Source organism: Artemia franciscana, chromosome 7 (genome assembly GCF_032884065.1).
Source record: "Artemia franciscana chromosome 7, ASM3288406v1, whole genome shotgun sequence".
Lineage (NCBI taxonomy): Eukaryota > Metazoa > Arthropoda > Branchiopoda > Anostraca > Artemiidae > Artemia > Artemia franciscana.
This window is the reverse complement of record NC_088869.1, coordinates 21,462,248-21,489,756: the sequence shown is the minus strand read 5'-3', so window position 1 is coordinate 21,489,756 and position 27,509 is coordinate 21,462,248. Positions and strand designations below refer to the sequence as shown.

Genomic DNA, 27,509 nt, shown 5'->3' with positions numbered 1-27,509 from the left:
AAAAAAAACAAAAACAAATAAACACGCATCCGTGATTTGTCTTCTGGCAAAAAAATGCGAAATTCCACATTTTTGTAGAGAGGAGCTTGAAACTTCTGAAACAAGGTTCTCTGATACGCTGGATCTGATGGTGTGATTTTCGTTAAGATTGTTGTATGACTTTCAGGGGGTGTTTCCCCATATTTTTTAAAATGAGGCAAATTTTCTTAGGCTCATAACTTTTGATGGGTGTAACTGATCTTGATGAAACTTGTATATTTAAAATCAGCATTAAAATGCAATTCTTTTTATGTAACTATTGGTATCAAAATTCCATTTTTTAGAGTTCGGTTACTATTGAGCCGGGTCGCTCCTTACTACAGTTCGTTACCACGAACTGTTTGAAAGGTACCCAAATGTTTTCATTTCTATTTAAATTAGCTTTCTTCTAATGTCCCACAACCGTTAATTTGATACAATCCTACCGTGGGAAGAAGACAAAAAAATTATACACGTATATCTTATTGTTCAAGGTGCTCGCCCCCTTACTTTTTAAGGCTGGGGGTAGCAAGCTTACAACTAAAGGTTCCCGACGATGAAAATTTCAGTGGCTTATTTACGTTTTCAATTGAACTTCGGTTTTGATGACATTTCATGCTTTTTCTCAAAATGTCTGAAAATATGTTCTTGTTATTACAAGTTACCATTTAGTTGAATCTGCATGAAAATTACTATTTTGGAAAATATTTGTCACTAGACAATATCATTCGAAAACTCGGTTTTTGGATTCCGGATACTATGGTTTGTGTTTTGCTCTCTACTAGATTGGAGTTAATGCTGCAACCATGATTAAGTGACACAGAGCATACCCTTGATAAATACTTCCCTTTGGCAAAACCGTACCAAAAATTGAAAAAAAAATCTTAAGTATAAAAACTATGAGGCTGGGGGGATATCAATAAATTCGATAGCTTTATTACCGTCAAAGAACAAGATAACAATTTTTCGGACATGGTAGAAAGACAAAGAAAATAGCCGGGGAGGAGCAGCCCTGTAGGATGGCGTAGTCATCCTACAAAAAAGTGACCATATTTATAAAATTAAATGTAGTCTTGCCCAACAGGACTTGCTGTTTTGCAAAACTTGATTCCTCTTGAGATTTATTAACGTTAGTTTAATCTTGGAGATTTATTAACATTAAAATTTTGCTCATAAAGTTCTTAGTTATTGTCGTTCATAATTTTTTTGTCTAGAAGTTTCAAAAGAAATGAAAAAGAAACATGATATTTGCTAATTATAACCTCTCTCTTTTTATAGTCAACACGCTCGACTATCTAAGGCATTGTCCGTATCATTTTAATAGTTCTAATGTTGGTTTAGCTAACTCCGCGATTCCCAACGTGGGGCGCAGGCCCTGCCGATGGGGAATATCAACAGGACCCGCAACCTTTGGATGACTAGAATTTAGAGTATTAATTAAAAATAATAAAAAAAATCGTGTGAATTACGTCACATACAAATGCATTTTTCTAAAAAAAAAATTTTGGGGGAGGGGGTTGAATGTTGTGTTGTCTGTTTAAACGGGATAGATTCATTTGACGTTTGAGTTGATTATGGTTATGTTGTGATTTTCAATGGAATGTATATTTTTACTTGTTACTACCGTAAGTCTGCAAAACTGTAAAGTTTTTCTCAGTGCGGCAGCATTTTGTAAAAGATGTGTTTTTATTTCGCATGTGAATAAAATAAAATAATTAAAAAACTAAATAGCATAAAATTTTAAATGCCAAACTTTCATATGTCACGAAGGGGGGCGGCGTGGGTGGGGCATCAGTATTTTTCAAATGCCTAGTTGGGACATGACCCTCAATCTGTTTGGGAACCACTGGGTTAACTCAATAAAACGAACATCGGGGAAATGGGAAAAAAAATGACTTTCGTCTTTCATTATAGAAAATGTGGATCGGCAAATTTAGCATTGAGTTACTCACACTGTCGCCTAATAGAACTATTTAGTTTTAAGTATCCTTTTTTTATTTAAATTTTTGGTGATTTAACAATATCTTAGGAAATTTTCCCAAGCAGACTAGGTACTTTTGATGCTTAAACCTAGGAAATTTGTGTTATTTATTTATATTCTTTATCTTTGCTAGTTTTTTCCTTCTCCAGGAAAGTATTCTGAAGATACAGGATGCTACTGGCAAAACAGTTCTTCATTATTGTGCGGAACAGGCAGATATTCGCTTTGCTAAAGAAATAGTTGGCAGAAATCCAGAACTAGTTAATAATAAGGACATAGACGGATTTACAGCGCTCCATCTTGGAGTTATTGCAGGAAACTCAGATTTTGTTCAACTCGTATTAGGTTGTGATGCCGACCTTGAGTCTCAAGATAATGAACTCCACACAGCTGTTCATTGGGCCATTGGTATGTCTGAAAAATTTAGAAGTACTATCGTGAGCACAGCAACGGTTATTTCAAAAGATTATCAAATGAATAGCTATGGGGGAGGAGGGCAATTTTTTGTCTTTTTTCAGACCTCAATTTTCAAAGCACTTGTGAGGACTTACGAATGGCACTTGCTTTTGAAATGTAGTTGCATGAGGTTCTTATTTTTTCTTCATATGTGCTTTGTTTTTTCTTTGCTATCAGCAGTAGCACGTCCTTTCTATTCTGTTTTCTTTTTTCCTTGTTGTCGATTTTAAAATATTCTCTCCTTTTTTCTTTATTGTCCACTTGTTTTTCTATTGAGCTTGTTTGTCAGGGTGTTATTTTCATGGCTGAAGAAATAATTGTAACCTAGTTAGAAGCAAATTACGGCCATTAATAACTGAAAACTTAAAACCGCGTTTTGAACAGAAAATGCTTAGAGAGAGAAATTTCCTTTTGTAGCTGATTCGAGAATTGTAACTATTATTTTGATTAATCTCAATAGTAAATTTATTTAAAACTAAATTTACAAAAATTTTGATGAAGACCCAGAAATCTCTCAAAAGGGGCGACAAATCAAACTGGAAAGTGCACAGTTGGAATAGCTACGGTTCAGAAATCTAAACCTGAGAATTACAGATACAACCTTGAGCAACAAGGAAAATCACTTTTTGCATGGGAAGTACTAATGTGTTTACTTTCTTTCTTTCTTTTTTCCCTAGATGATCTTGTCGAACCAGTTATCGTATAATGTTGGAAGAGGTCTCTTTTAACAGGAAATCTGCGCATCGAGTACTTTTTTAAGCAGCAAAAGAGACCGTGCCACAGTAAAGTGGTGTTTTCTGTCATTTTGAGCCACTAAATATCAAATCACAAAGAATTGAAATTCTGAAGTAGCCAATCGATGTTCCTTTGTATAAAACTATACCAAAGAGGTTTTCACTCCTTCATCTTGAGAAAACTTGACATATTTTGACAAAACACAGAGTGGTGTTTACTTCCATTTTGTGCCGCAGAACATCATTTATTGCTCAAAGAGGGCCAAAATTTTACATAACGGAAATTCTAATGTACGTAATCGATTTTTTATGGTCTAGAATCCAAAACAGAAGTTTTCGATCCCCCTTTTAATCTTAACAAACCCTAGCAAAGTTGTGTTTCTGTCTCTTTTTTCACATAGCCTCGATTTTTCTTAAAGAGGGTCAAAATACCTGGAATGGAAATTATAAGAGCCAGTCAATATTTCATGCTTGAAAACCCTAAACAAGAGATTTCTAGCTCAAATATACCGACTCGTGGTATTTTTGAATATCTGGAGAATTCCAAAAACTAGAACTGTACTGAAAACTGAGCTTGTTTGAGTTTGTTTTTGAATTATAATTGCATATAACAAGTTATTAATATCATGGTTGCTGAAAGACTGTTGAGGGATACTTACAAATTAGTCCTTAGGCTTATTTATAGAGTTATGTTTTCCTAAGAGAATATAATTGCTGTAAAGCGCGGGTTTTTAGATTTCTACAGATATTGTAAAATATCGCGAGTGAATTTATTTGAGCTCGTTTTGTAGATTAATCTTCCGTAATCAGTGGAGCAACACAAATCTTGTACGTTTTGTACTTTTTGTATTTTGTATTTTGTACGTTTTGTATTTCAAATTTGCTCTTTACACCCGTCGGAAAAACCTTTGTTTTATTTTAAATTAATTTATATAAAGACTAGCCATTTGTTTCATTTGTTTTTTCATAGGCATATATTTTGGGATGATACCTAGCACAGGAATACGATAGGGAATTTATGGTAAAGGTAAAAAAAAGGTAAAGGATACGGTATTAGACTTTATGGTCCGTACCGGCGGTGCTGATCTCCGTTCCTTGGCTCTTCAGCCAGGAAGTGCAATGGGGGGTTGGGGGCCAGCCATCCTGTGCTTTCGCACACCCTTCCTGTTTACCTTTCCCAGATTTCTCCAGGTACCCATTTAGAGCTGGGTCGACTCTGGCTAAGCTTACAGAGTCACGCCACTGACCCCTGTCCCAAACTGAAGAATTGGATACACTGGGATTCGAACCCGCGTCCTCTCAGACAAGGGATTCCGAATCCAGCGCACCAACCCACTCGGCCAGGACGGCTCTTATTTATGGTAGGCACCCCACTTGCCTGGGTTTCTTATGGGACTTTGAAGTGCCAAAACCCTATAGGCAAGTGTGTATTCTCCTGATAAGCCCTTGTGTTGGGTCGTCGCCTCTGAATTATCTGTCCTCTTTATTGTTTTAATATTTGGTGAATGACAACTTATACTTACTTACGACACGACTGCCTGTCCATGGATTATTCTCTTTGGTTGATTGTGTATGGCTTTGCTGTTTGACCTATGTAATTGGAAGGATTAGTAGGGTTAAGGCCTCATTCAAGTACTGATCTATATTAATTACCAAAGTAGGAAAACAGTCTCCTTTCTCCTTCTGTCTTTCTTTTTTTGTTTATATGTTTTTTGTTTTTTGTTTTTTGTTTGTTTTTTTGTTGTTTTTTGTTTGGTGTATGTTTATTTCTTTTGTATGGTGTCTATTAATTTCTGTGTTTGTGCTGTTGCATTGGTGATTTCTTTTTTCACTATAAAACCTATGTTATCGAAATAGCTTACTATAATAATTGAAGTTAAGCAATATATGTCGAAAAAAGGGGCTTGTAATCGATGCTTACATTGAACTAAAAAAAGGGCTAAAGTTTAGTATTTGTGCTTTTATGTGGTATTTTGCTAGTTTTATTCCTAAAACATAATTAAGATGATTGCGCACCATCGGTGGCTTAAGCATCAACGCCTAAACGTTTATTCGACTGTGTATTAATCGCTAGCGTACATCTAAGCACCACTTAGTTGCGCAGAGAATAAAATGTTGCCATTCTAGCTGAAAAAAATTGTTTTCCCGTCTGTGTTTTTTTTTCTTTTTTTAGGTGGTATCTGTTATTTCTTGTTAAGAAATAAACAGTTTGCTTTTGACTTTATTTTTGGCTCTGGGTACTAGATATCTGTATCATTGAACAAAGATGATATTTGCTGGGTAAATCTCGTCACATGTTATTTGATAAATTCCAGAACCAAATTATAGAACCAAATGGAAAATTTTAAAACCATTTTTTTTCCAAAATACTGATTGAATAATTTTGGGTACCGATTTGTATGAATGGCTTCGTCAGTAAGTAGCGCTAAAGCGTGGCCTATATTAAATGACCATAAGGCTTCAATGTATCATGTTTTGTCTTTTTCACCAGAAGCACTTCACATGAAAGAGTGGTCCTATAAACTTTGGAGGAGGTTCCACGGACAAAAAAAAAGCTCTCAACAAGTTTCAGTTTAAAACCAGTTTCACGAGGAGAAAAATCAATGGACATGTTTTGCGAAGAGAAAAATCAATATGCCACAAGTTCTAAAAACATAAATCAGGACGCAACAAGCTCCACGAACAAAAAGCAGGACGCAAGAAGTTCCATGTTCAAAATCAGTTTTACGAGGAGAAAAATCAATATACAAGTTTCACGAACAGAAAAATTAAGATGCAACAAGTTTCGCAAAAAAAATTAGTACGCTACAAGTTCCTTGAACAAAATCAGTTTGAAGAGGTGAAAAAGTAATAGACATGTTTTACGGAGAGAAAAATCAACATGCAACAACTGTTTCACGAACAAGTTTAGAAGACAAAAAATTAGCATACACTAAGTTCTTTGAACAAGATAAGTTTTATGAGGAAAAAAAATCAATAAACAAGTTTCACGAAGAAAAAACTCAACATGCTCCAAGTTCCACAAACATAAATCAGTATGCAACAAGTTCCACGAACAAAATCAGCACGCGACAAGTTCCATGAAGAAAATCAGTTTCATGAGGTGAAATACTAATACACAAGTTTCACGAAGAGAAAAAATGAACAGGCAACAAGTTTCACGAACAAAAATCAGCGCGCAACAAGTTATATAAGCAAAAAATCAGCATGCAAAAAGATCCATAAGCAAAATCCGTTTCACGGGGCGAAATTCCAATATACAAGTTTTACGAAGAGAAAAATCAACATGCAACAAGGGTCATGAACAAAAATTAGCACGTGACAAGTTGCACGAACAAAAATTAGCCTCTAACAAGTTCGATGAATAAAATCAGTTTAACGAGAGTCATCAGAAGAGACGTTATCGGGAGTTTTCATTAAGTTTAAATGATTGATTCTAGTGTAAACGAATATATTTGCAGCAAAATGCCCAAAAACTGCCTTAAGTACGATAATGCCTGTTAGAGGATGCAGTGTGTCACTCACTAATTGTCACAGGTTGGTAATTGCCATGGTGCATTGCAATCTAGCAATGAAATGCCAAGTTTCCGCTGTTCAAATGAATGACAATAGTCGTTTTTAGTTTATAAAGTTATTTTTGCGGGGGAAAAAGTTGAAAACCCTTAGGTCTGATAATGTGCACTAGAGGGATTTTATTATCCAGCCATAGAATACCACAGAGGAATTTGCATACAAAATCTTGGAATCGTTGGAACTTGGAGCGGAATTGACAGGATCGGAACTGAGTAATCGGAAGGCAGAACTGGGAGGTCCGGAACTGGTACAACTGGAACCGGATTTTGAATTGGGATAGGAGGGGGACTAGTGGGAACTGGAATTGGCTGAACTGGGGTGGAAACCAGCAGAATTGAAGGTGGATCAGTTGTAACCAAGGTCAGAGGCGGGGGAAGTGGGAACTGGATATCAGTTTATTAAAAAAAAATATCAAAATGTCTTACAAATGATGAGGGTACCAGAACAGCATTAATGCTGTACAGTGGCGCATTTGTTTCTAGAGGTGAATGTAGCGTTAGAAAATAACGGTTTATATAGAAATTTATTTTAGCCGAAAGGACTGTCCCACAGCAAAGTGGCGTTTTCAAGCATTTTGAGGTGTAAGACAACAATTCTAGCCAAAATAAGTTCAAAAAGTTGTTAAGTCAAAATTCTGAGATGGTCAGTTGATGTAGAATTACCAAAAAAACTATACGCATATTGAGTCTCCTGTTTCAGAGACAATAATGCCATATGAGGACGCATTGGTTTCTAAAGGTACAGGTAGTCTTACAAAATAACCGTTAACATAGGCAATCATTTAAGCCAGAAAGAATTTCCCATAGTAAAGAGGCGTTTTCAGTCATTTCGTGGTGCAAAACAACAATTCTAGCCAAAAGGAGTTCTGAAGTTATTATGTGAAAATTCTGATGTGGTCAATTGATTTAGGAATACCAAAAAAACTATCGCATATACGGCCTCCTGTTTCAGAGGCAGTAAAGCCGTATGGTCGCGCATTGGTTTCTTACACGCACATAGTCATAGAAAATAAAGGTTAACATAGACTTTCATTTCAGTCAAAAACACTGTCATACAGCAAAACGACATTTTCAGTCATTCTGTGGTGCAAAACAACAATTTTAGCCAAAAAAGGCCAAAAAGCTATTATCTGACCATTCTGAAATAGCCAATTTATTTGGAGTTATAGTAAATCTATGTGCATACTGAGCCTCCACTTTCAGAGGCAGCAATACCGTACGGTGGTACATTGGCTCATAAAGGTGCAGGTAGTCACACAAAATAACGGTTAACATAGACATTTATTTTAGCCAAAAACCACTGTATTACAGCAAACCGGCATTTTCAGTCACTCCATGGCTCAAAAAACAATTCTAGCCGAAAGAAGGCCAAAAAGCTATTGTCTGAACATTCTGAGATAGTTAAGGCATTTAGAGTTACCGAAAATCTATGCGCATACTAAGCCTCCACTTTCAGAGGCAGTAATGCCGTACGTTAATGCATTGGCTCCTAAAGGTGCAGGTAGTCCTACAAAATAACGGCTAACATAGAGATTTGTTGTATCTAAAAAATCTGTTGCCCAGTAAAGTGGTGTCTTCAGCCAATTTGTGGTGCGAAACAACAATTCAAGCCAAAAGAAGGCCAAAATGGTATTGTTTTACAATTCAGAGATAGTCAATTGATTTAAATTATCGAAAAACTATACTCATATTGAACCTCATTTTCAGAGGCCGTAATATCATGAATTCGTGTCTAAGGGTGCGGGTAGTCCTACAAACCAAACAACAATATAGACATTTATTTTTACGCTTCCTATGAGTAGATGATTCGGTTGAAGCTTTATAAAATTGTGTACAGTTGTATATAATACAGCTTCAGCTCTTATGGCTAAGAATTTCTAATTCTTGGTTGGTATTCAGATGAACGTACCCAAATTTTATAGCGTCAGCGCGTGTAACAATAGTTAAGTGTGTATTGAGTGATTTCTTGATTGTTTGAACTAAATATGGGATTTTACGTATGTTATAGGTCCTTGCGACCTTCCAACTTGGTCCTTGTTCCATTATTGATTGATTTGTAAACCAATAAAGTATATGTTATATTTGATTATCAATTGTCTGATCATCATTCCATAGTCTGCTTAATCACTGTGCCATCTTTTGGTCATCAAATTACATCTCTTGGTCCTTCAGCACCTTTACACCGGTATGACTGGTCGAAAATCAATCAAGCACTTTTACCACGTTGGTAGATTCAATTCTGGATAAAATAAGCATCTCATTCTATAATCTCTTCCATTTACCTCAGAAAGAGAATCAAATCTTTCTAGATAGTTCCTGGCACTGACATTTGCTATCCCCTGGTGCAATTGGTTGATAGGGCCCTAGCGGAAACGGATGCTAGGGGTATCGCTGGAATTGCTCACTAGGGTCCCACTGGAATTGGTTGCTAGACCCCCGTTGGAAATTATCGCTAAGGGGTGGGTCAGCCATTGAGTCTCATAGGCTGGGAATCGAGAGAAAATGATACCCCGTAAAAATGAACAAAATATAGAATTAAGTCACATGTCTTGTGCATTCATTTTTCTATGTTTTGAACAAACTTAGATCATTCTCTAAGAAAACACCTCTAAACATTCTCTAAGGAGTATTTTCCTATGTTTTGAACAAGTTTGTATCATTCTTTAAGAAGACATCTCTAGATTTTGCCTAGGAAGGACCCTCCAAAGTGCTAGGATTGTATAGCTAAGAAGTGAAAAATCGTTTTGTCTGGGTTTATTATATCTCTTCTAAAGCATTACTCAGCAAGCAAGTAAACTTCAAGCATAGACAAACTCTTGTAATTGATTTTCCCCTCTGTATCTCATTCATTGCAGTCGTAGGAAACACATAATCAATAGCTTAATCATTTTAGTAAGCAGGACATGGGAGTTCTCCACGTTTCGATTTGGTTATTTCATAGAATCTATTTCCTAAATCACAATGCTTGAGATGGATTACTAATCCGGCTGTGTAGGGCGCAAATGGCGCAAATTTATACATATAAATGTTTAGGGCGCAAATTTACAAATTAAATATCAATTCATTAGTCAAATTGTTTGTCTTCAAAAATGTCTATCAACTGTCAGGGATGTGGATCACCATACAAAGAATAAAAGGTATCAATATACTGTCAAAAGTCGGGTCATTTTCAAGCATTAGCAAAAAGCTAAATAATTTAAATTAAATAATACAATATTTGGGTGGGAAATTAATAGTTGCGTATAAAGAAAAGACTGTAAGGCAGAAGTTTGGCGAACATATCCTCCCTCCAATTAAGGAAAACTACCTTTAATTTTGTTTGTGTTGTATATGTAGTAAAAAAAAAGATTTTTTCTCTAGTAAAACTCGCCAAAATAGATCGATACCCACTGAAGGAAAATAATGCATGTCACGAAAATCTTTTCTCACTTCTTTTGCGTTAATGAAATTTTTTTCGGCAAAGAAATGGCAAAATTTCCGTCGGTTTGGGCTAGCCATTTATAAGGACGCGTCTGCTGGCTGCGTAGTAGTATCAGTGTTTTCTGGTACTCTATTTCACAGATAGATTGTCTAAAGAGTGATGTTTCTCTTTCTTCGTGGCTTTCCCTGTCGCTCTGTCTCCTCGTCGTTCAATGACAATCAAACTGGGTTTTTCAAATTGAAGGAGAGTAGCCTTCTGAGTCCAAGGCGAGTTCCTCTTAAACTGATAATAGACCCTTCCAAAAGCTCCAATTTGTAATTGAATTTGGGCTGAAATTCCAAGAAGAAGTAAAAAATGATGGAATTTCCTTATTATTTAATAAGCAAGAAGGTGAGAAATTATTCTAAATAATCATTTTGGAGAAATTATCCACTTAACTCCTTAAGGATAGGGAACAACATCTTTTTTCCTGTTTATCAAAGAAACTATTTTCCTAAAAGAAGGACTTCAGAACGCATATCTTCTTTTCAACATAAAAAATTTTCATTCTATGTTTTTCATTTTCATTCTATTTCATTTCATTCTATGTTCTTCTTTTTCATTCTATGCAACACAAATGGCAAGAATAGAAAATGTAGGTTACAGTCAATTATGAGTTGATACTGGGCTGCAACGGAACACATCCAAAACCAAAGACATAAACTAATCCTTTTATTATAGTATGTGGAGACTTGGAAATACTGAAATCCCTAATAAAACACGGTGCTTTAGTTTCAATTCCCGACATTCATGGAGCCCATCCATTGCACTACGCTGCACAAGTAAGTAATAACCGATCCAGTTTGGAACTACTTAGATACCTGATAAAGAACAAGGCAGACGTCAATGCAATTGACAATGACGGCAGGAGTCCAGTTTTGTGGGCAGCTAGTTCAGGTGATTCTATTTCATTAAATTTCATTTATCAAGTTTGATTTGACTAATTCTTTTGTTTTTTTATGGAGTTTCAAAGTTAGGTAGTGGAATAGTAAACCTTTTAATCTGAGTGCGTTTTTCACCCCCTCCCCGGCACAATTTTCTCAACCTTCTTTCGTTTATTATCTTTTTGTGTCCTTTTCTTCTTCTTCTTCTTTTGAGTAATTCTTCGGGCATTTAAGGAATTTCAAAGTTGGGTACTTGGAATAGTCTACTCTTTAGCCTGAGTTTTGCGTTTTCCATCCCCTGCACATTTTCCCCAACCTTATTCGTTTATTACCCTGCACATTTTCCCCAACTTATCTCGTCTATTATCTTTTTGTATCTTTTTCTTCTTCTTCTTTTGAGTAATTCTTCTGGTTTTTAAGGAGTTTCAAAGTCAGGTACTTGGAATAGTAAACTCTTTAGCCCGAGTTATGCGTTTTTCATCCCCTGCCCATTTTCCCAAACTTTTTCCGTTTATTATCTTTTTGTATCTTTTCTTCTTCTTCTTTTAAGTAATTCTTTGGGTTTTTAAGGAATTTCAAGGTTAGGTACTTGGAATAGTCTACTCTTTAGCCTGAGTTTTGTGTTTTCCCTCCCCTGCACATTTTCCCCAACTTTATTCGTTTGCTATCCTGCACATTTTCCCAAACTTTTTTCGTTTTTTATCTTTTTGTATTTTTTCTTCTTCTTCTTTTGAGTAATTTTTCGCGCTTTTAAGGAATTTCAAAGTTAGGTAATTGGAATAGTTTACTCTTTATCCTGAGTTTTGCGTTTTCCATCCCCTGCAAATTTTCCCCAACTTTATTAGTTTATTATCCTGCACATTTTCCCCAACTTACCTCGTCTATTATCTTTTTGTATCTTTTTCTTCTTCTTCTTTTGAGTAATTCTTCTGGTTTTTAAGGAGTTTCAAAGTCAGGTACTTGGAATAGTAAACTCTTTAGCCTGAGTTATGCGTTTTTCATCCCCTGCACATTTTCCCAAACTTTTTCTGTTTATTATCTTTTTGTATCTTTTCTTCTTCTTCTTTTGAGTAACTCTTTGGGTTTTTAAGGAATTTCAAAGTTAGGTACTTGGAATAGTCTACTCTTTAGCCTGAGTTTGGCGTTTTCTATCCCCTGCACATTTCCCCCAACTTTATGCCTTTATTATCCTGCACATTTTCCCCAACTTGTTTCGTTTATTATCTTTTTGTATGTTTTTCTTCTTCTTCTTTTGGGTAATTCTTCGAGCTTTAAAGGAACTCCAAAGTTAGATACTTGGAATAGTAAACTCTTTAGCCTGAGTTACGCGTTTTTCATCCCCTGCATATTTTCCCCAAATTTTTTCGTTTCTTCTTCTCTTTGAAATTTTGACAGTCCCTCCCCTTCTAGATTTTTTTTGGCTCGAAAAAAATAATAAAGAAATAATAATGAAAATGATAAAGAAAATAATGATAAATTATGTTTAAATTGAACTGCTTACTTTTGTTTATCAGTTCTATGTTGTTTTCAATTTGGTACTGTGTTTTTTTTTTTATAATTAAAGCTGTGTTTGTTTACTTGAACTAGGCTAAGTTTATGAACATGAAACACCCAAAAAATGCAGATAAGTAGAAGAGGAAATTAGATAGGTTACAGAAGCATGCAAGAGAGGCCAGGAAAAAGGGCAAAATTCTGGTTCATTGAGATCAAACAGTTATAAGGAGTAACTAAGAGAAAGGGTCCGACAGAGAAATTTGTTGTGTAATTTGCGGTTATTAGATTAGCCAAAACCATCAGCAGTGTCTTTCTCGAGATAACGTCCAAGCTTCACTTTCTACTGCCCACGTCTTCTGATTGCAGAAAGAACCCAAGACTGAACATCAAAGGATATGCGGTCTTTACCCATCTACCCCTGTGTACCAAGCAGCCTTATCTTCTGCTTTTAATTTATCAGGTTACAAATATTTGTGTTGAATTTTATCGGATTAAGACGTTGGTGATCTCGTCTCTCCATTTAATACAAAGGATACGCCTGATGCAGTTATTTTCAAGTCCCTGAATTCAGTTTCAAACTGCTTAGTCAATGCTTATGACTGATGATTCGTATCGATGTATCAGCACAGGGAGGACGTGACAGTTGAACGTTGGGCTTAGTTTCTGTGAAATTGAATAATTACCCAAGATTTCCCTTTTCAACAGAAACAGATCTTGCAATGTACTCGATAAAAAAAAATGTTGTATTAGACGATTGTTTGATTTTATTGGTAAGCGTTAGTCATCAAAGAGTTCGTGTTAACGAACTGTAGTGAGGAGCGACCCGGCTCAATAGTAACCAAAACTCTAAAAAATGGAATTTTGATACCAATAGCTACATCAAAAGAATCACATTTTAATGCTGATTTTAAATACATAAGTTTCATCAAGTTTAGTCTTACCAACCAAAAGTTACGAGCCTGAGAAAATTTACCTTATTTTAGAAAATAGGGGGAAACACGAAAAAATAGATAGAGAGAGGGAAGTAATCAAGCAAAATAACTGAAGAGAATGAGCATTAATAAAAAAAAAACGCCTACATAATCTAGTGCTTATAAAGCATCTTAAGTTTATTTTCAAAGAAGAAAAAAGTTCGCGTATATATATATATATATATATATATATATATATATATATATATATATATATATATATATATATATATATATATATATATATATATATAATGAAAAAAGAAATCACCAATGCAATAGCACAAACACAGAAATGAACATGCACCATAATAATAATAATAATAAAAAAAACAACATATAAACAAAAAAGAAAGACAGAAGGAGAGAGAAGGACTGTTTTCCTACTTTAGCAATTAATATAGATCAGTACTTGAATGAACCCTTAACCCTACTCATCCATCCAATTATATAGGTCAAACAGCATAGCCATACAAAATCAACCATAAAGAATAATCCATGGACAGGGAGTCGTAAGTAAGTAAGTATAGGTCGTCATTTACCAAATATTAAAAACAATAAAAAAGATATATAATTCAGAGGCGACAACCCAACACAAGAAGGGCTCATCGGATATAAATACAAATAGATATAAATATATAATAGATATAAATATATATATATATATATATATATATATATATATATATATATATATATATATATATATATATATATATATATATATATATATATATATATATATATATATATATATATATATATATTTATATCTATTATATATTTATATCTATTATATATATATATATATATATATATATATATATATATATATATATATATATATATATATATATATATATATATATATATATATATATATATATATATATATATATATATAATAGATATAAATATATAATAGATATAAATATATATATATATACATATATATATATATATATATATATATATATATATATATATATATATATATATATATATATATATATTATCAGGGTTTGTAAAATTGTTTTTATAATGTTCTCGTTTAATTTGCCTGTCTTCTCCTTCACCCTCCCCCCTCACGCACCACCAAAAAATTCTTCTATAATCCCTACTCTAAGTTACTCGATCCTTTGATATCTTCCAGCTGATTTAACGGTTTTTCTTATTAGCAAATATTATTGTTTTTGGGCAATTTATCTCTTAATCAATCTTTAAATATGTATTTCTAATTACTTACGAATAAAAAGAACAAACAAACAATTTTTGAAACCCTGACTTAGAAGTTTTTTGAACCAGAAGTAAAGGCAAAAATGCGAGTCTCATTCCTGTTTATAAAAGGACAAATCCTCTGGTACTTAAAATAAACATGCCCCTGCTTTTTTGGGAGGGGATGCCTCCAGAAAGTCCCCCCCGTCTACAATTGCCCTCGGAAAATTTCCCCGGGTAAAATTCTCCCGAATAATTCCCCTCACCTCCATGGAAAATTTCCAAACATACTAAATTGAGCAGCCACAGAGAAAGTACAAAATAGTTACCTGAAAATATCAATCGGCTGTCTTAAAGGGTATCAAAAGGATCAGATATCAGAAAATGTTTTAGAACAGGGGCTGTTGGATTTCCCATCATTTTCTACTTATAAAAAGGACTAAAACTCGGAATTTCCAATCGAATGAGCACCCTCCGAAGCTTCTACGACCAAGAGGAGGAGGTTGGGGAGAAGGAAGGGGCATCAACCCTCCTATACACAATAAATGCCGCTAATTTTGGGGTTTAATTTTTAAAGATGAAGACGAAGAATTCATTTTTAAAGATCGGGTGCAGCTGCGCAACACTTTCAAATAGAAGCCAAACCTTCTTTTGCTGCCCTTTCCCCAACATCAGATCAAAGTTTTGAAATAGCCATTTTATCGAAATAATCGAAAGGTCAAATAAATATGATTTCGGGAATCGCATGTAGGTATTGTCGGGAATTGGGAATCGAGGGAGGAGAGCAGCCACGAAAATGGGCCAAAAGCTTTTCGGCCCTGATGAGTTGAGCATTGCAGTCATAGATCCTTCAGCCAAGACAAACTAGTTTAAAAACTAAATTGTTCTGGAAAATAGTCTCCCCCTAATAAAAGGGAGAGGGGCAAAAGTTCAAACATTTTTTTGCGCTTGGCTCAGAACTTGTATTAAAGGAACCCCATTACAGGAGGAAAAATAGAAAGCAAAACACTGACTCCTTAAAATGGGCTAGACAAAGGTCCAGGAAAGGGCCAAAAAGCCTTCTTTTTTCATGATTCTTTTGTAATTTAACATCACCACGACAGTACTAAGGGCAATAACTCTTAATTACGTAAATTACCAATTGTTCGCAGACAAGTTTTAGTTGAAAGGCGGGAGTGTTTAGTCTTGCCTGTCCGATCAGCTAGGAGCTCTGGAGATCTTGTAAAGCTCAATCGTCAATAGTTTCCGAGAGTGTCTCAAGAATGTACTCGGGGAAAAAACCATGTACATGAGCAAAGCAAAGGACGCTATGGGCACCTGAGTGGAGCTGCTTGGGGGTGTTAAGTTAAAACTTTCATTGAGTATTGTCGACGGGAGGCAAGTGGATGCTAACTATGATTTGACATAAGAGATTAGATCTTAATCTAAAGACACTGTGTGCTTTTAGGTTATCAAAATACTATATATACAATAATTCCGGAATGCCTTTGGGGATTGAGTTGAAACTTTAAAATAGTGCAGGAGAAGGAAGGTGAAGAGGTAGGGGACTTTGCGGGAGGGAGCAGCTAAAAATGTAATATCACCGATCCATTGAAACGCTTTCGCACTGTAAGGTTTCTCAGGAGCCAGACTTTATTCACGCCTATAGCGAGGTAAGTCAAAGCACGTTATGTGGTAAGATATTATCAATATAGCGTATCTTTAATATCTTCTGCAATATCTATGGAACGGCTTGAGATATCAAGCTAAGACTTGCAGAGCATGTAAAGGGGGAAAGTGGATTTCAAATTTTTAAATTGAGGCAGGGGCCGAGGAGATTTTCTCCAAGGAATAAAAGCAGCGTATGTGATACCCTGGAAACACCTTTGGGTATCAAGTTGAGACTTTCAGGGAACGTTAGAGGGAGGTGAGGTAAGCAGGCATGGAATCTTAACTTGGTGGGGGGGAAACAGAGGTAGATAAGAAAACCACGTATCAAAATCTCCAAAATGATACAAGTTGACCAGAAGACTTAAAGACTTTCTCCAAATAAATACAGGGCCCTCTATTTTGTTCCTTCAATCAGCTTGAAAATGAAATTCATAAGTTCCATGATGCGGTGAATCCTATACACAAAGCAAATTCTAAAGTGATTTTGGCTGTTGACAACCAAAAATGGACCTAATTTTTTTCATCTCTGATGGGTTTGCAACCTACCGGTGTAGTTGCTTATTAACAAGGCCAGGTTGATCTCAATGAAAAAAAAATTTTAGCTCTAGCGGTACGTAACATGTAAAACCGTGCCAACTAATCTGTGTCATTTTTGTTAGAATAGATTATACTTACAGGGCCAGGTTGACCTCAATGAAAACAGCATTTTTTTTTGAAAATTAGCTGTATCGATAGATAACAAAGGACCTAAAAAAGACAAATAGGAAAAAATAATGTAGCATTGATTCTTAAGCGCCAAAATAGGCCTAATTTATTTTGTCTTTGACTAGATAGTAAACTACCGGGCATTTACACTGGGCCAAACAAACCTAAAAGGAACAGGAAAATCAAAAAAAATAGTCATATCAATTCGTGCAACCACGAATTTGATTAAACGTGGCTTTCTTCAATCAATATGAAATGTCCATCATAAGTAAACTGAATTATAGGACCTTAACGAGGATAATAAATTTTGGGAGAAAAACGATTCATAGTGCAAACTTTTTTTTTCGATGATCAGCTGTCAAATTCAGGTGATTGACATCACCTGATCACCAAACATCTCAATTGAAGTTTTAGGGCCAATTCTTAAACCTTAATTCAAATCGAGGATTCAAAAAATCTAATTTAAGGCCAAAAATTAGGAAATCAAATCCGGTTGTATTCGTTAGTGACAACTTTTATCAGGACAATAAATGACACTTGTTTTTCCCCTTGACATATATTTGCCTAAGAAAACAAGTGTTTCCAACGAAATATAATATAAATGATTCTTTTATTAAAATGGTGGATTTTGAAGATTTTATATTCAAGAGTGTCTACAAGATTTTGGTCAGGATGGTTTCAGCCCCACACACCAATCATTCTATAGTCAGCTATAGCTATTATTAAAAACTTAGTTTCTCACTGAACATTCAATTTGAAAAATTTAAATTGAATTCACGATTTTAATTCATAAGTAGCAAATTGTAAAAAAAGAACACTTTACAAATGCTCTTAATATTAGCCATGACTTCCCTTAGCCAAAGAACTTAAGAATACAAGCTTCGCGCTGTTTGGGCAAATAATTTTTGAACATTTTCCATGCCCTCTTTTAAAGCATCTTCTATGCATCAGGGCCTCCACCATACCCTAAGAAAATAGTTTTTACACCAATCTAAAAAAAATTGAATCCTTTTCGTATCTTTCCTAACGACCCGTGCCTCCGACCTAAAATTTGTTTTTTACATTGCTGTACAATTAGCCTAAGAAGTCATAAACGTAAATTTCAAACTGATCAGAGACAAAAATGACCAATTTGTGAGCCTCTTAGTGCCTTCCCCTTCCTTCACAAGAATGTGATGTTCTTTTGGGCCAAGGAACGATTCTTGAAAGTTTCAAAGCAACCTGACAAAAAAACCTTTTGGGAAAAGTGGTATTTTTGCTCGAGTATTTTCTGCGTATTGAGTTTCACCTGATCAAGGGGCTTATAGATATAAGTGTTAAGCTGTTAGGAAAAAATATATTCGACTCTGTTTGAGCAATAATTTTTGGTGAGCATATCTTTTCATTTTTTGCTTTCATATAATTACGGATATAGGTTTCAACTATAGAAAAATTACTAGTATATTCTTATTTTAAAGAGCCCTTTCCTTTACCCTAAGATTTTTTTGTGTGTAAGGGAGGAGGGGCTGAATAAAACTTCAAAAAACGCATCAAAAGTTCGCTTATATTATTCTTTGTTATGTTTTTAAGAGCCGGATATATATTTTTTGGGAGGGGGTCAAACCTACTAATCCCTAAAGCCTTAATTCTCTATAAATCATTAGTGATACTTTAGTTCATAGAGTGGGGGTCTATAGGGGCTGTAAATTCTCTCACATATAGAAAGATTTTTCTCTTAGTTTTAAGTTTTGACGCTGCTTGAAACTTTTTCTCGAAAAAAAAGTTATTTTTGTTTCTGTCTAAATCAAATACCACGTCTGCCTGTACCATATGTAAGATTAGTCGCGTCTCCCCCCCCCCTGAAATCCTGGTCTTTGCGCTAAAGTTGAAATTTTGCATAACAATGCTTAGAAGAAGAAAATCTCAATTGAAAAAAGTTTCCCAGGGAAATACCCCCCTTGGAAAATACCACATCCCCTGTGGGAAATGCCCCCGGTAAATACACCCCCGGAAAATGCCCCCCATGGAAAATAAAGCTTTCCAAATTTGGAATTTTGTTTGAGTTTTTTTTTATTATTTCCATAGAGGGAAGGAATTTTGGTACTTGTATATTATGCGCCACTCACTCAAGTTTACTCTGTGTAAAACTCGAGAACATTCCAGTTTCTTCATTAGTTTTTTTTAGCTTAGGGCGAGACAAGACAAAGATAAGTGACAGAATATACGGGAAATAAATAATTTGGGCTATATATTGGGTAAATTATTTAGACAGTTCGAAGTCAATTAAACCTTTCTTTCTAGGTATATGGCCACTAAAAAATTACAGAATAGTCTCAATGATTAAAGTTTGGTTGAGATTAGTCCAGTTAACGAGTGACAGGTTACTTAAGGCCGCTTCTCAAGATTTACTCTCACAGGGGAAAAAAAGATCATGGCCACTAAAAATAAAAGACACATTAGACAAAACAGGGTTTTCTTTTGTTTGGAATTAAGGTAGAGGACCATTGGATATAAAGTCAAATTTGGGGAATGAGATTAAGATAGTACTAGAGAATCAAATGATCCAAAAATTGAGTGAGGAGATAAAAATAAATCACAATTATTAAAGTTTGATAAAGGTGTTAAGGTGGTTTATGGGCAGAAGTTCTATCTTAAGCTGGATTTACCAGCTAGATATTTGACGATGTGGATGCAGCTCAGGACTAATTGCCTGCCAATTAGCACAAGATTTAAAAACTATTCTAAAGAAAGAAGTTCCAATGAAGACATATATACTCGCCCGCTTTGAAGAGTTAAAGAAGATTATTCGGTGCATTACTTGAGCTGGTGCCAGGGGCTCTCTATGATAAGGGAAGGGATATTTTGAAAAAATGAGTTGATGCTTCCTGGTGTCTTAAATAGTATGTAGCCTTAGTTTATTTGTAGAATAGCGAGGTATCTGGAAATTTTGTTAACTAAAAAAAAAAAAAAAAAAAAAAAAATTCCAGTATAAAGTAAATGTAATGTTTCATTTAAGTGTTATTTCCAAGTGTTAAGTTTTTTTTTCAGTGACCGTATTTCCAAGTATTAAGTTCAATTATTAGGTTAATGTAGTGTTTCATTTTAGTGTTTTATGATGATCGCCGATCAAAGTTTATGTTATTTGTGCCTTTCATTTATGTTATTTTACTGTGTTCATGGCTGTATATTTGGTTTTGAGATACACTATTCCATCTATCTATCTATCTAATATGTAGAATGATTGTACCTAACACATTTTGCATGCAGACGCGCTATACCCTCCCTCCCCCTTTAATGTGCAAATCTATAACCCAAATTTGTTTCTAAAGTAACGAAGAAACTAACGATAAAACCGGTTTGTTCTCGAGTTTTACACAGCTTAAACCTGAGGGTGTGGTGCATAATAAACAAGTACAAAATTTCCTTCCCCCTACGGAAATTAAAAAAAAAAAAAACTGAATTAAAATTCTCAGATTTGGAAATCCTTATTTTCCACGGGGGAGGGGGAGGTGGGCATTTTCCGGGGATTTACAGTTGGGGATTTTCTGTGGGGGATTTTCCAGAGGGTATTTTCCTCAGAGATATTTTCCGCAGGGAGTATTTGCCAGGGTCATACTTTCCGCGGGGGTATTTCTGGGGGGGAGGGTAATAGCCGGGGAGTAAACGTCGGGCACCAGTCAGAGCAAGCTTTCTCCCTGCATGTCCGTCTCGTAAATAACATTGATTATGATAACCTTCTCTTAATAAAGGCTATGTTTTGGTCTCTTTATCCGTTGGCATAATTGTTTTACAAATCCTCTGGCTGGATACAGTGTGATACACGTGTAAAGAAAAGGGCGTTTCAGCAAGGTTCTGGTTCTAGCTAGTTTCAGCTGTGTACAAAATGCAGAAGTTGGGCGTCATCTTCCGCTGAATTTTTTACTGTATTTTTCAAATTAATAATGCTGGAACTGATATTTCATAGACAACCTTGAAATTATCGATTTGCAGAAATTAATCTTCGGTTTGAACATGCTAAATATGTCGAGGATAATTTTGAACGGATGCATAAGCAATAGCGCAACGATGAGACGGCCGTATATTCTTCTTCAATTAGAAAAAAAAAAAACAAAAAAAAACAAGGGATGATTAAGGACACGGATATCACATATCAAGTCTAATGTAGTACAAATACTTGAAAGCAGATCCCTCATTTAACCCCCGCTACTCCTTTGCAGCAAATGCCCCCCTTAAACTTTTTAGACTAGGGATGGTTAAACGTGCTATATCTGCTTTTAACGAATTACTATATATTACTACTCCTATTTCCTGCAGCCAATTCCTTAAACATGTTAAATACATATAATTTGGAATAATTAGGGACCAGGGCGTGGGCAAATCGGGGATTAGAGCTTCAAGTTTTAAGGATCTTCCCATACGGAGCTTCTGGCCGACCAAAGACCCAAAGCCATCTCACAACGCAGTGATGGCTCCACTGTTTTTTCCTTAGCTTATCCTTATCTGGCACCTTTGTTACTAGGACTTCTGATTTCCTGACAAACTTCATGTCTCATTAATCGTTGATGTTTCTCCAGAAATTTCCAAGTAGCAAGAAATTTCCAGAAAAGAAATTTCCATGAAATTTAAAATATATTTAAATTAAAGGTCAGATTACTTTCAAACGTTCTTTTCTGCTCACAATTTTAAATGTCTAAGAATATCTGTTTTAACATGTAATTAAACAAAATGACAAGTTTTTTAACTGAAAGTAAGGAGCGACATGAAAACTTAAAACGAACAGAATTTACTCCGTATATGAAAGGGGTTGTTCGTTCCTCAACGCCCCCCTCTTTACAATAAAGTTTGACTCTTTCTCTCAACTCTACTTTTTAAAACAGTAAAAACTTCAGCGTAAAGAGCGTGGTGTTGAGGAACGAACGGCCCCTTTCATATTCGGAGTAATTTCTGTTCGTATTAAGTTTTAATGTCGCTATTTACTTTTAGTTTAAAAAATTCTTTTTTTATTTCTGAACGTTTTCGATTTAATGCATGTTTTGATTTTGCTCTCCGCACATGAATAATTAAAACGAAATTTACATATTAATTTTTTCTTTTTTGCTAAATGGCTTTCTCATGGTTGTGATCGGACGATTTTGAGGAAAAAAGGAGTGCGGGAGTAGGCCTAGTTACCCTCAAATTTTTTGGTTATTTAAAAAGGCAACTAGAAATGTTAATTTTTTACGAACGTTTTTATTAGTAAAATATACATAACTTATGAATTAACTTACGCAACAAACTTCTATATTCGTATGTTTTTATTACTTATATGAGGGGGTTCACCCCCTCGTCAATACCTCGCTATTTACATTAAAGCTCAAATTTTGTCCCAATTCCTTAAGAATGACCCCTCTTTCACAAAGGCCGTAGCATAAATAGTTGAAATCAATAAAATTACTTTAGTGTAAAGAGCGAGGCATTAGGAGGAGTTGAAAAAACTTTTTCGCATTTATTTTTTCATTTTTTTTCAAAAAAGCTAAAAAAAAATCCTGCGCTCCCCCATGGAAATTTTCTTCCTCCCTGGAAAGTTCCCCCTGAATAACCCCCCCTCAAACCCTCCTCCAACCAAAAAATTCCCCTGAAAGCGTCTGTACACTTCCCAATAACCATTACTATATGTAAACACTGGTCAAAGTTTGTAACTGCGGCCTCTCCCATGGGGACTGTACCCCCTTGTATATGTAATAAAAACATGAGAATACAAAAGTTCGTTACGTAGGCTAATTTATAAGTTACGTATATCTTTTACAAATAAAAAAATTCGTAAAAAATTAAAGTTCTAGTTGTCTTTTTAAGTAACCAATAAGTCGGAAGGTAACTAGGCTTCCTCCCCTGCTCTTTTTTTCTCAAAATCATTCGATCAAAACTATGAGAAAGCCATATAGCCAAAAAAAGAAAATAAATAAACATACTTCGTTTTAATTATTCCTCTTCGGAGAGCCAAAATCAAAACATGCATTGATTCAAAAACGCTCAGAAATTAAATAGAAAAAAAAAAAGTTTTTTTAACTGAAAGTAAGGAGCGACATTAAAACTTAAAACGAACAGAAATTACTTCGTATATGAAAGGGGCTGCTTCCTCATAAACGCCCCGCTCTTTACGCTGAAGTTTTTTACTGTTTAAAAAAAGAGCTGAGAGAAAGAGTCAAACTTTAACGTAAAGAGTGGGGCGTTTATGAGGAAGCAGCCCCTTTCATATACGAAGTAATTTCTGTTCGTTTTAAGTTTTAATGTCGCTCCCTACTTTCAGTTTAAAAAAAACTTGTTTTTTTATTTAATTTTTTACAAAACAGGTATTCAGTGTCATTTGGTTTGTAAAAATTTAATTTAAATAAAGTTTAAAATTAAGCTTAAATTTAATGAAGTGCAAACTTAAGTTTTTATTTTTTTTATTAATCAATTATTTAAGTTGATTACAATGAAAATAAATTTAAAAAGGATTAATATTGAAATTAAAGTAAGGTAAATTAAGTGAAACAAAACGTAAAATAACCTTTCAGGCAATTATCAAATATATATGTTAGCTATATTTTATAAAATTGCTGCTCCCCAGCTCCCCATTGCACTTCCTGATTGAAGGGCTATGAATGGAGATCCGCATCGCGCTCTATACTATTAAATAATTTATTTTTTAATCGAAAGTAAGGAGCAACATTAAAGCTTAAAACGACCAGAAATTATTACGTATATGAAGGGGGTTGCCTCCTTCTCAACACGTCGTTCTTTACGTTAAAGTTTTTTAGTGTTTTCAAAAAAGCTTCTTATTTTTCTAAGTAAACAACCCTTGTGTTTTAGGATTCGTTCTTAAAGAATTGGGACAAAATTAAACTTTATTGTAAAGAGCAAGGTTCTCCAAAGAAGGCAACCCCCTTCATTTACATAATAATTTCTGTTCGTTTTAAGTTTTAATGTTGCTCCTTACATTCAGTTAGAAAAAAGCTTGTCTTGTATTTAATTTTTTGATATTTTTTAAATATTTCCAGGAAATCTGACCCCCCTCTACTGGGAAATATCTTCCCCACTGAAATAATTTTCAGAAGATCAAATCCCGGTAACAATTTGTCCAGGACAATTACCCTTAACAACTAGGAATTCTTACAAATTCGCTTAGTGTATAATTTCCCCTGACAAGTCCACACTCTGGAAAATCCCCCCCCCCTGGCCAAATTCCCGTTCGAAAATACACTCAGTAGAAAATTTGTCCACCCTTCACCCTAAAATGTATATATACTTTCCAATAACAAGTACTGCGTAAACAATGGGCACAATATTTAGATTAAAGATCTTTTCCCTGGGGCTAGGGGTCAAGCCATATTCAAAGATATATTTATTGGCCCTTTCAACCATTAATGGCTATTGCAACATTTTAATCGGATGATTTGTGGGGTAAAAAAGGCAGGGAAGGGACCTAGTTGCCCTCCAATCTTCTTGGTCACTTAAAAGGGCACTAGTACTTTTAAGTTCCGTTCGAACGAGCCCTCTCGTGTAATTTTAGGAACACTGCGGTGATACGACCACCCCTGAAAAAAAAACAATCACGCATTCGTGATCTTTCTTTTAGTAAAAAATAAAGAATTCTACATTTTCAAACAGTTCGTGGTAACGAACTCTAGTAAGGAGCGACCCGGCTCAATAGTAACCGAAACTCTAAAAAATGGAATTTTGATACCAATAGTTACATCAAAAGAATCGCATTTTAATGCTGATTTTAAACATATAAGTTTCATCAGGATTAGTCTTACCCATCAAAAGTTACGAGCCTGAGAAAATGTGCCTTATTTAAAAAAATAGGGGGAAACACCCCTAAAAGTTATACGATCTTAACGGAATTCCCACCATCAGATTCAGCGTACCAGAGAACCTTATTGTAAAAGTTTTAAGCCTCTTTCTACAGAAATGTGAATTTCGCTTTTTTTTTCCAGAAGACAAATATAAAGATCGACATTAAAACTTAAAACGAACAGAAATTAATCTGTATATGAAAGGGGCTTTTCCACCTCAACGCCCCGCTCTTTACGCTAAAGTTTTTACTGTTTTAAAATGTAGAGTTAAGAGAAAGAGTCAAACTTTAGCGTAAAGAGCGGGGTGTCGAGGAGGAAAAGCCCCTTTCATATACGGAGTAATTTCTGTTTGTTTTAAGGTTTAATGTCGCTCTTTACTTTCATTTAAAAAACTTGTTTTTTTTTTGTTTAATTGCAGATACTAGCTTCAAACTTCTATAGTAGTGTTTTCTGATGCGCTGAATCTAATAGTGCGATTTTCACTAAGATTCTTGAAATTTTAGGGGGGATTCCCTCTTTTTTCGAAAATCAGGCAAATTTTATCAGACTCCTAACTATTAATGGGTTAAACTTAATGAAACGTATATATGAAATCAGCATAATAAGCCGATTCTTTTGATATATATATTGGTATCAAAATTCCGTTTTTTAGAGTTTCGGTTCCTGTTGAGCCGGATAGCTCCTTACTTACAATTCGTTACGACGGACTGTTTGATAAAGTTTAGTGCCGCATCCTTTTATATTTGTTGCACTTGGAATAATTACATAAAAAAAACTAGTTTTTCTAACTGAAAGTAAGGAGCGACATTAAAACTTAAAACGAACAGAAATTACTCCGTATACGAAATGGGTTGTGCCCTCCGCAATCCCTCGCTCTTTATGCTAAAGCTTTTAATTGTTTTAAAAAGCAATATTGTGGTAAAGAGTCAAACTTTAGCGTAAAGAGCGAAGGATTGCGGAGGGGACAACCCATTTCATATACGGAGTAATTTCTGTTCGTTTTAAGTTTTAATGTCGCTCCTTACTTTCAGTTAGAAAAACTAGCTTTTTTTACGTAATTTCTGAACGTTTTTGAATTAATGCATGTTTGATTTTGGCTCTCCACACATAAATTATTAAAATGAAATTTACATTTTAATTCATTTTTTGGCTAAATGGCTTTCTCTTAGTTCTGATCAGACGATTTTGAGAAATAAGGGATGGGGAAGGAGGCTTAGTTGCCATGCAATTTTTCGGTTACATAAAAAGGCAACTATAAATTTTAATATTTAACAATTTTTTTTATTAGTAAAAATATACCTAACTTAAGAATTAACTTACGTAACAAACTTTTATATTCTTAAATTTTGATTATGTATATGAGGGGGTTTGTACCCTCATTAATACCTCGCTCTTTACACTAAATCGTAATTTTTGTGCCGATTCTTTAAGAATGACCCCTGAATCAGAAAGGCCGTAGAATAAATAGTTGAAATTACTAAAAATACTATAGCATAAAGAGCGAGGTATTTATCTCCTCCTAAATACCTCGCTCTTTATGCTAAAGAATTTTTTAGAACCCCTCATATGCGTAATAATCTCTGTTTGTTTTAAGTTTCAATGCTACTCCTTGCTTTCAATTGAAAAAACTTTTCCATGTTTATTTTTTCATTGTTTTTTTTTTATAGTAATTTTAGAAAATCCTGCGCCCTTTTCATTGAATTTTTGTTCCCCCATTACATATTTCACCAGGTAAAGATCCTCCCACATAGCCCCCTCTCCTCAACCCCACCCCCAAAACAAAAAAATCCCCTGAAAACGACTGTACACTTCCCAATAACCATTATTATATGTAAACACTGATTATGGTTACCACGAACTTCTCTGATTATGGTTTTTGACTATGCGGAACAAAATGGCGATCTCAAAATTTTGATCTGTTGACTTTGAAGAAAAAATGAGCGTGGGAGGGGGCCTAGGTGCCCTCCAATTTTTTTGGTCACTTAAAAAGAGCACTAGAGCTTTTAATTTCCGTTAGACTAATCCGGTTCACTAATAAATAGTTGAAATTACTAAAAATACTATAGCATAAAGAGCGAGGTATTTATCTCCTCCTAAATACCTCGCTCTTTATGCTAAAGTATTTTTTAGAACCCCTCATATGCGTAATAATCTCTGTTCGTTTTAAGTTTCAATGCTACTCCTTGCTTTCAATTGAAAAAACTTTTCCATGTTTATTTTTTCATTGTTTTTTTATAGTAATTTTAGAAAATCCTGCGCCCTTTTCATTGAGTTTCTGTTCCCCCATTACATATTTCACCAGGTAAAGATCCTCCCACATAGCCCCCTCCCCTCAACCCCACCCCGAAAACAAAAAAAAAATCCCCTGAAAACGACTGTACACTTCCCAATAACCATTATTATATGTAAACACTGATTATGGTTACCACGAACTTCTCTGATTATGGTTTTTGACTATGCGGAACAAAATGGCGATCTCAAAATTTTGATCTGTTGACTTTGGAGAAAAAATGAGCGTGGGAGGGGGCCTAGGTGCCCTCCAATTTTTTTGGTCACTTAAAAATAGCACTAGA

General features: G+C 34.8%; 1 protein-coding gene across 1 annotated transcript in view; it reads left to right on the top strand.

Annotated features, from left to right (window-relative positions):
• LOC136028984 (serine/threonine-protein phosphatase 6 regulatory ankyrin repeat subunit A-like) overlaps window positions 1-27,509 on the top strand; it is a 155,783-nt gene that overhangs the window by 94,598 nt on the left and 33,676 nt on the right. Inside the window, exons 3-4 of the mRNA XM_065706981.1 lie at window positions 2,149-2,407; window positions 10,903-11,118. Coding sequence (XP_065563053.1) covers window positions 2,149-2,407; window positions 10,903-11,118 — 475 coding nt within the window. The remainder of the gene's footprint in view (window positions 1-2,148; window positions 2,408-10,902; window positions 11,119-27,509) is intronic.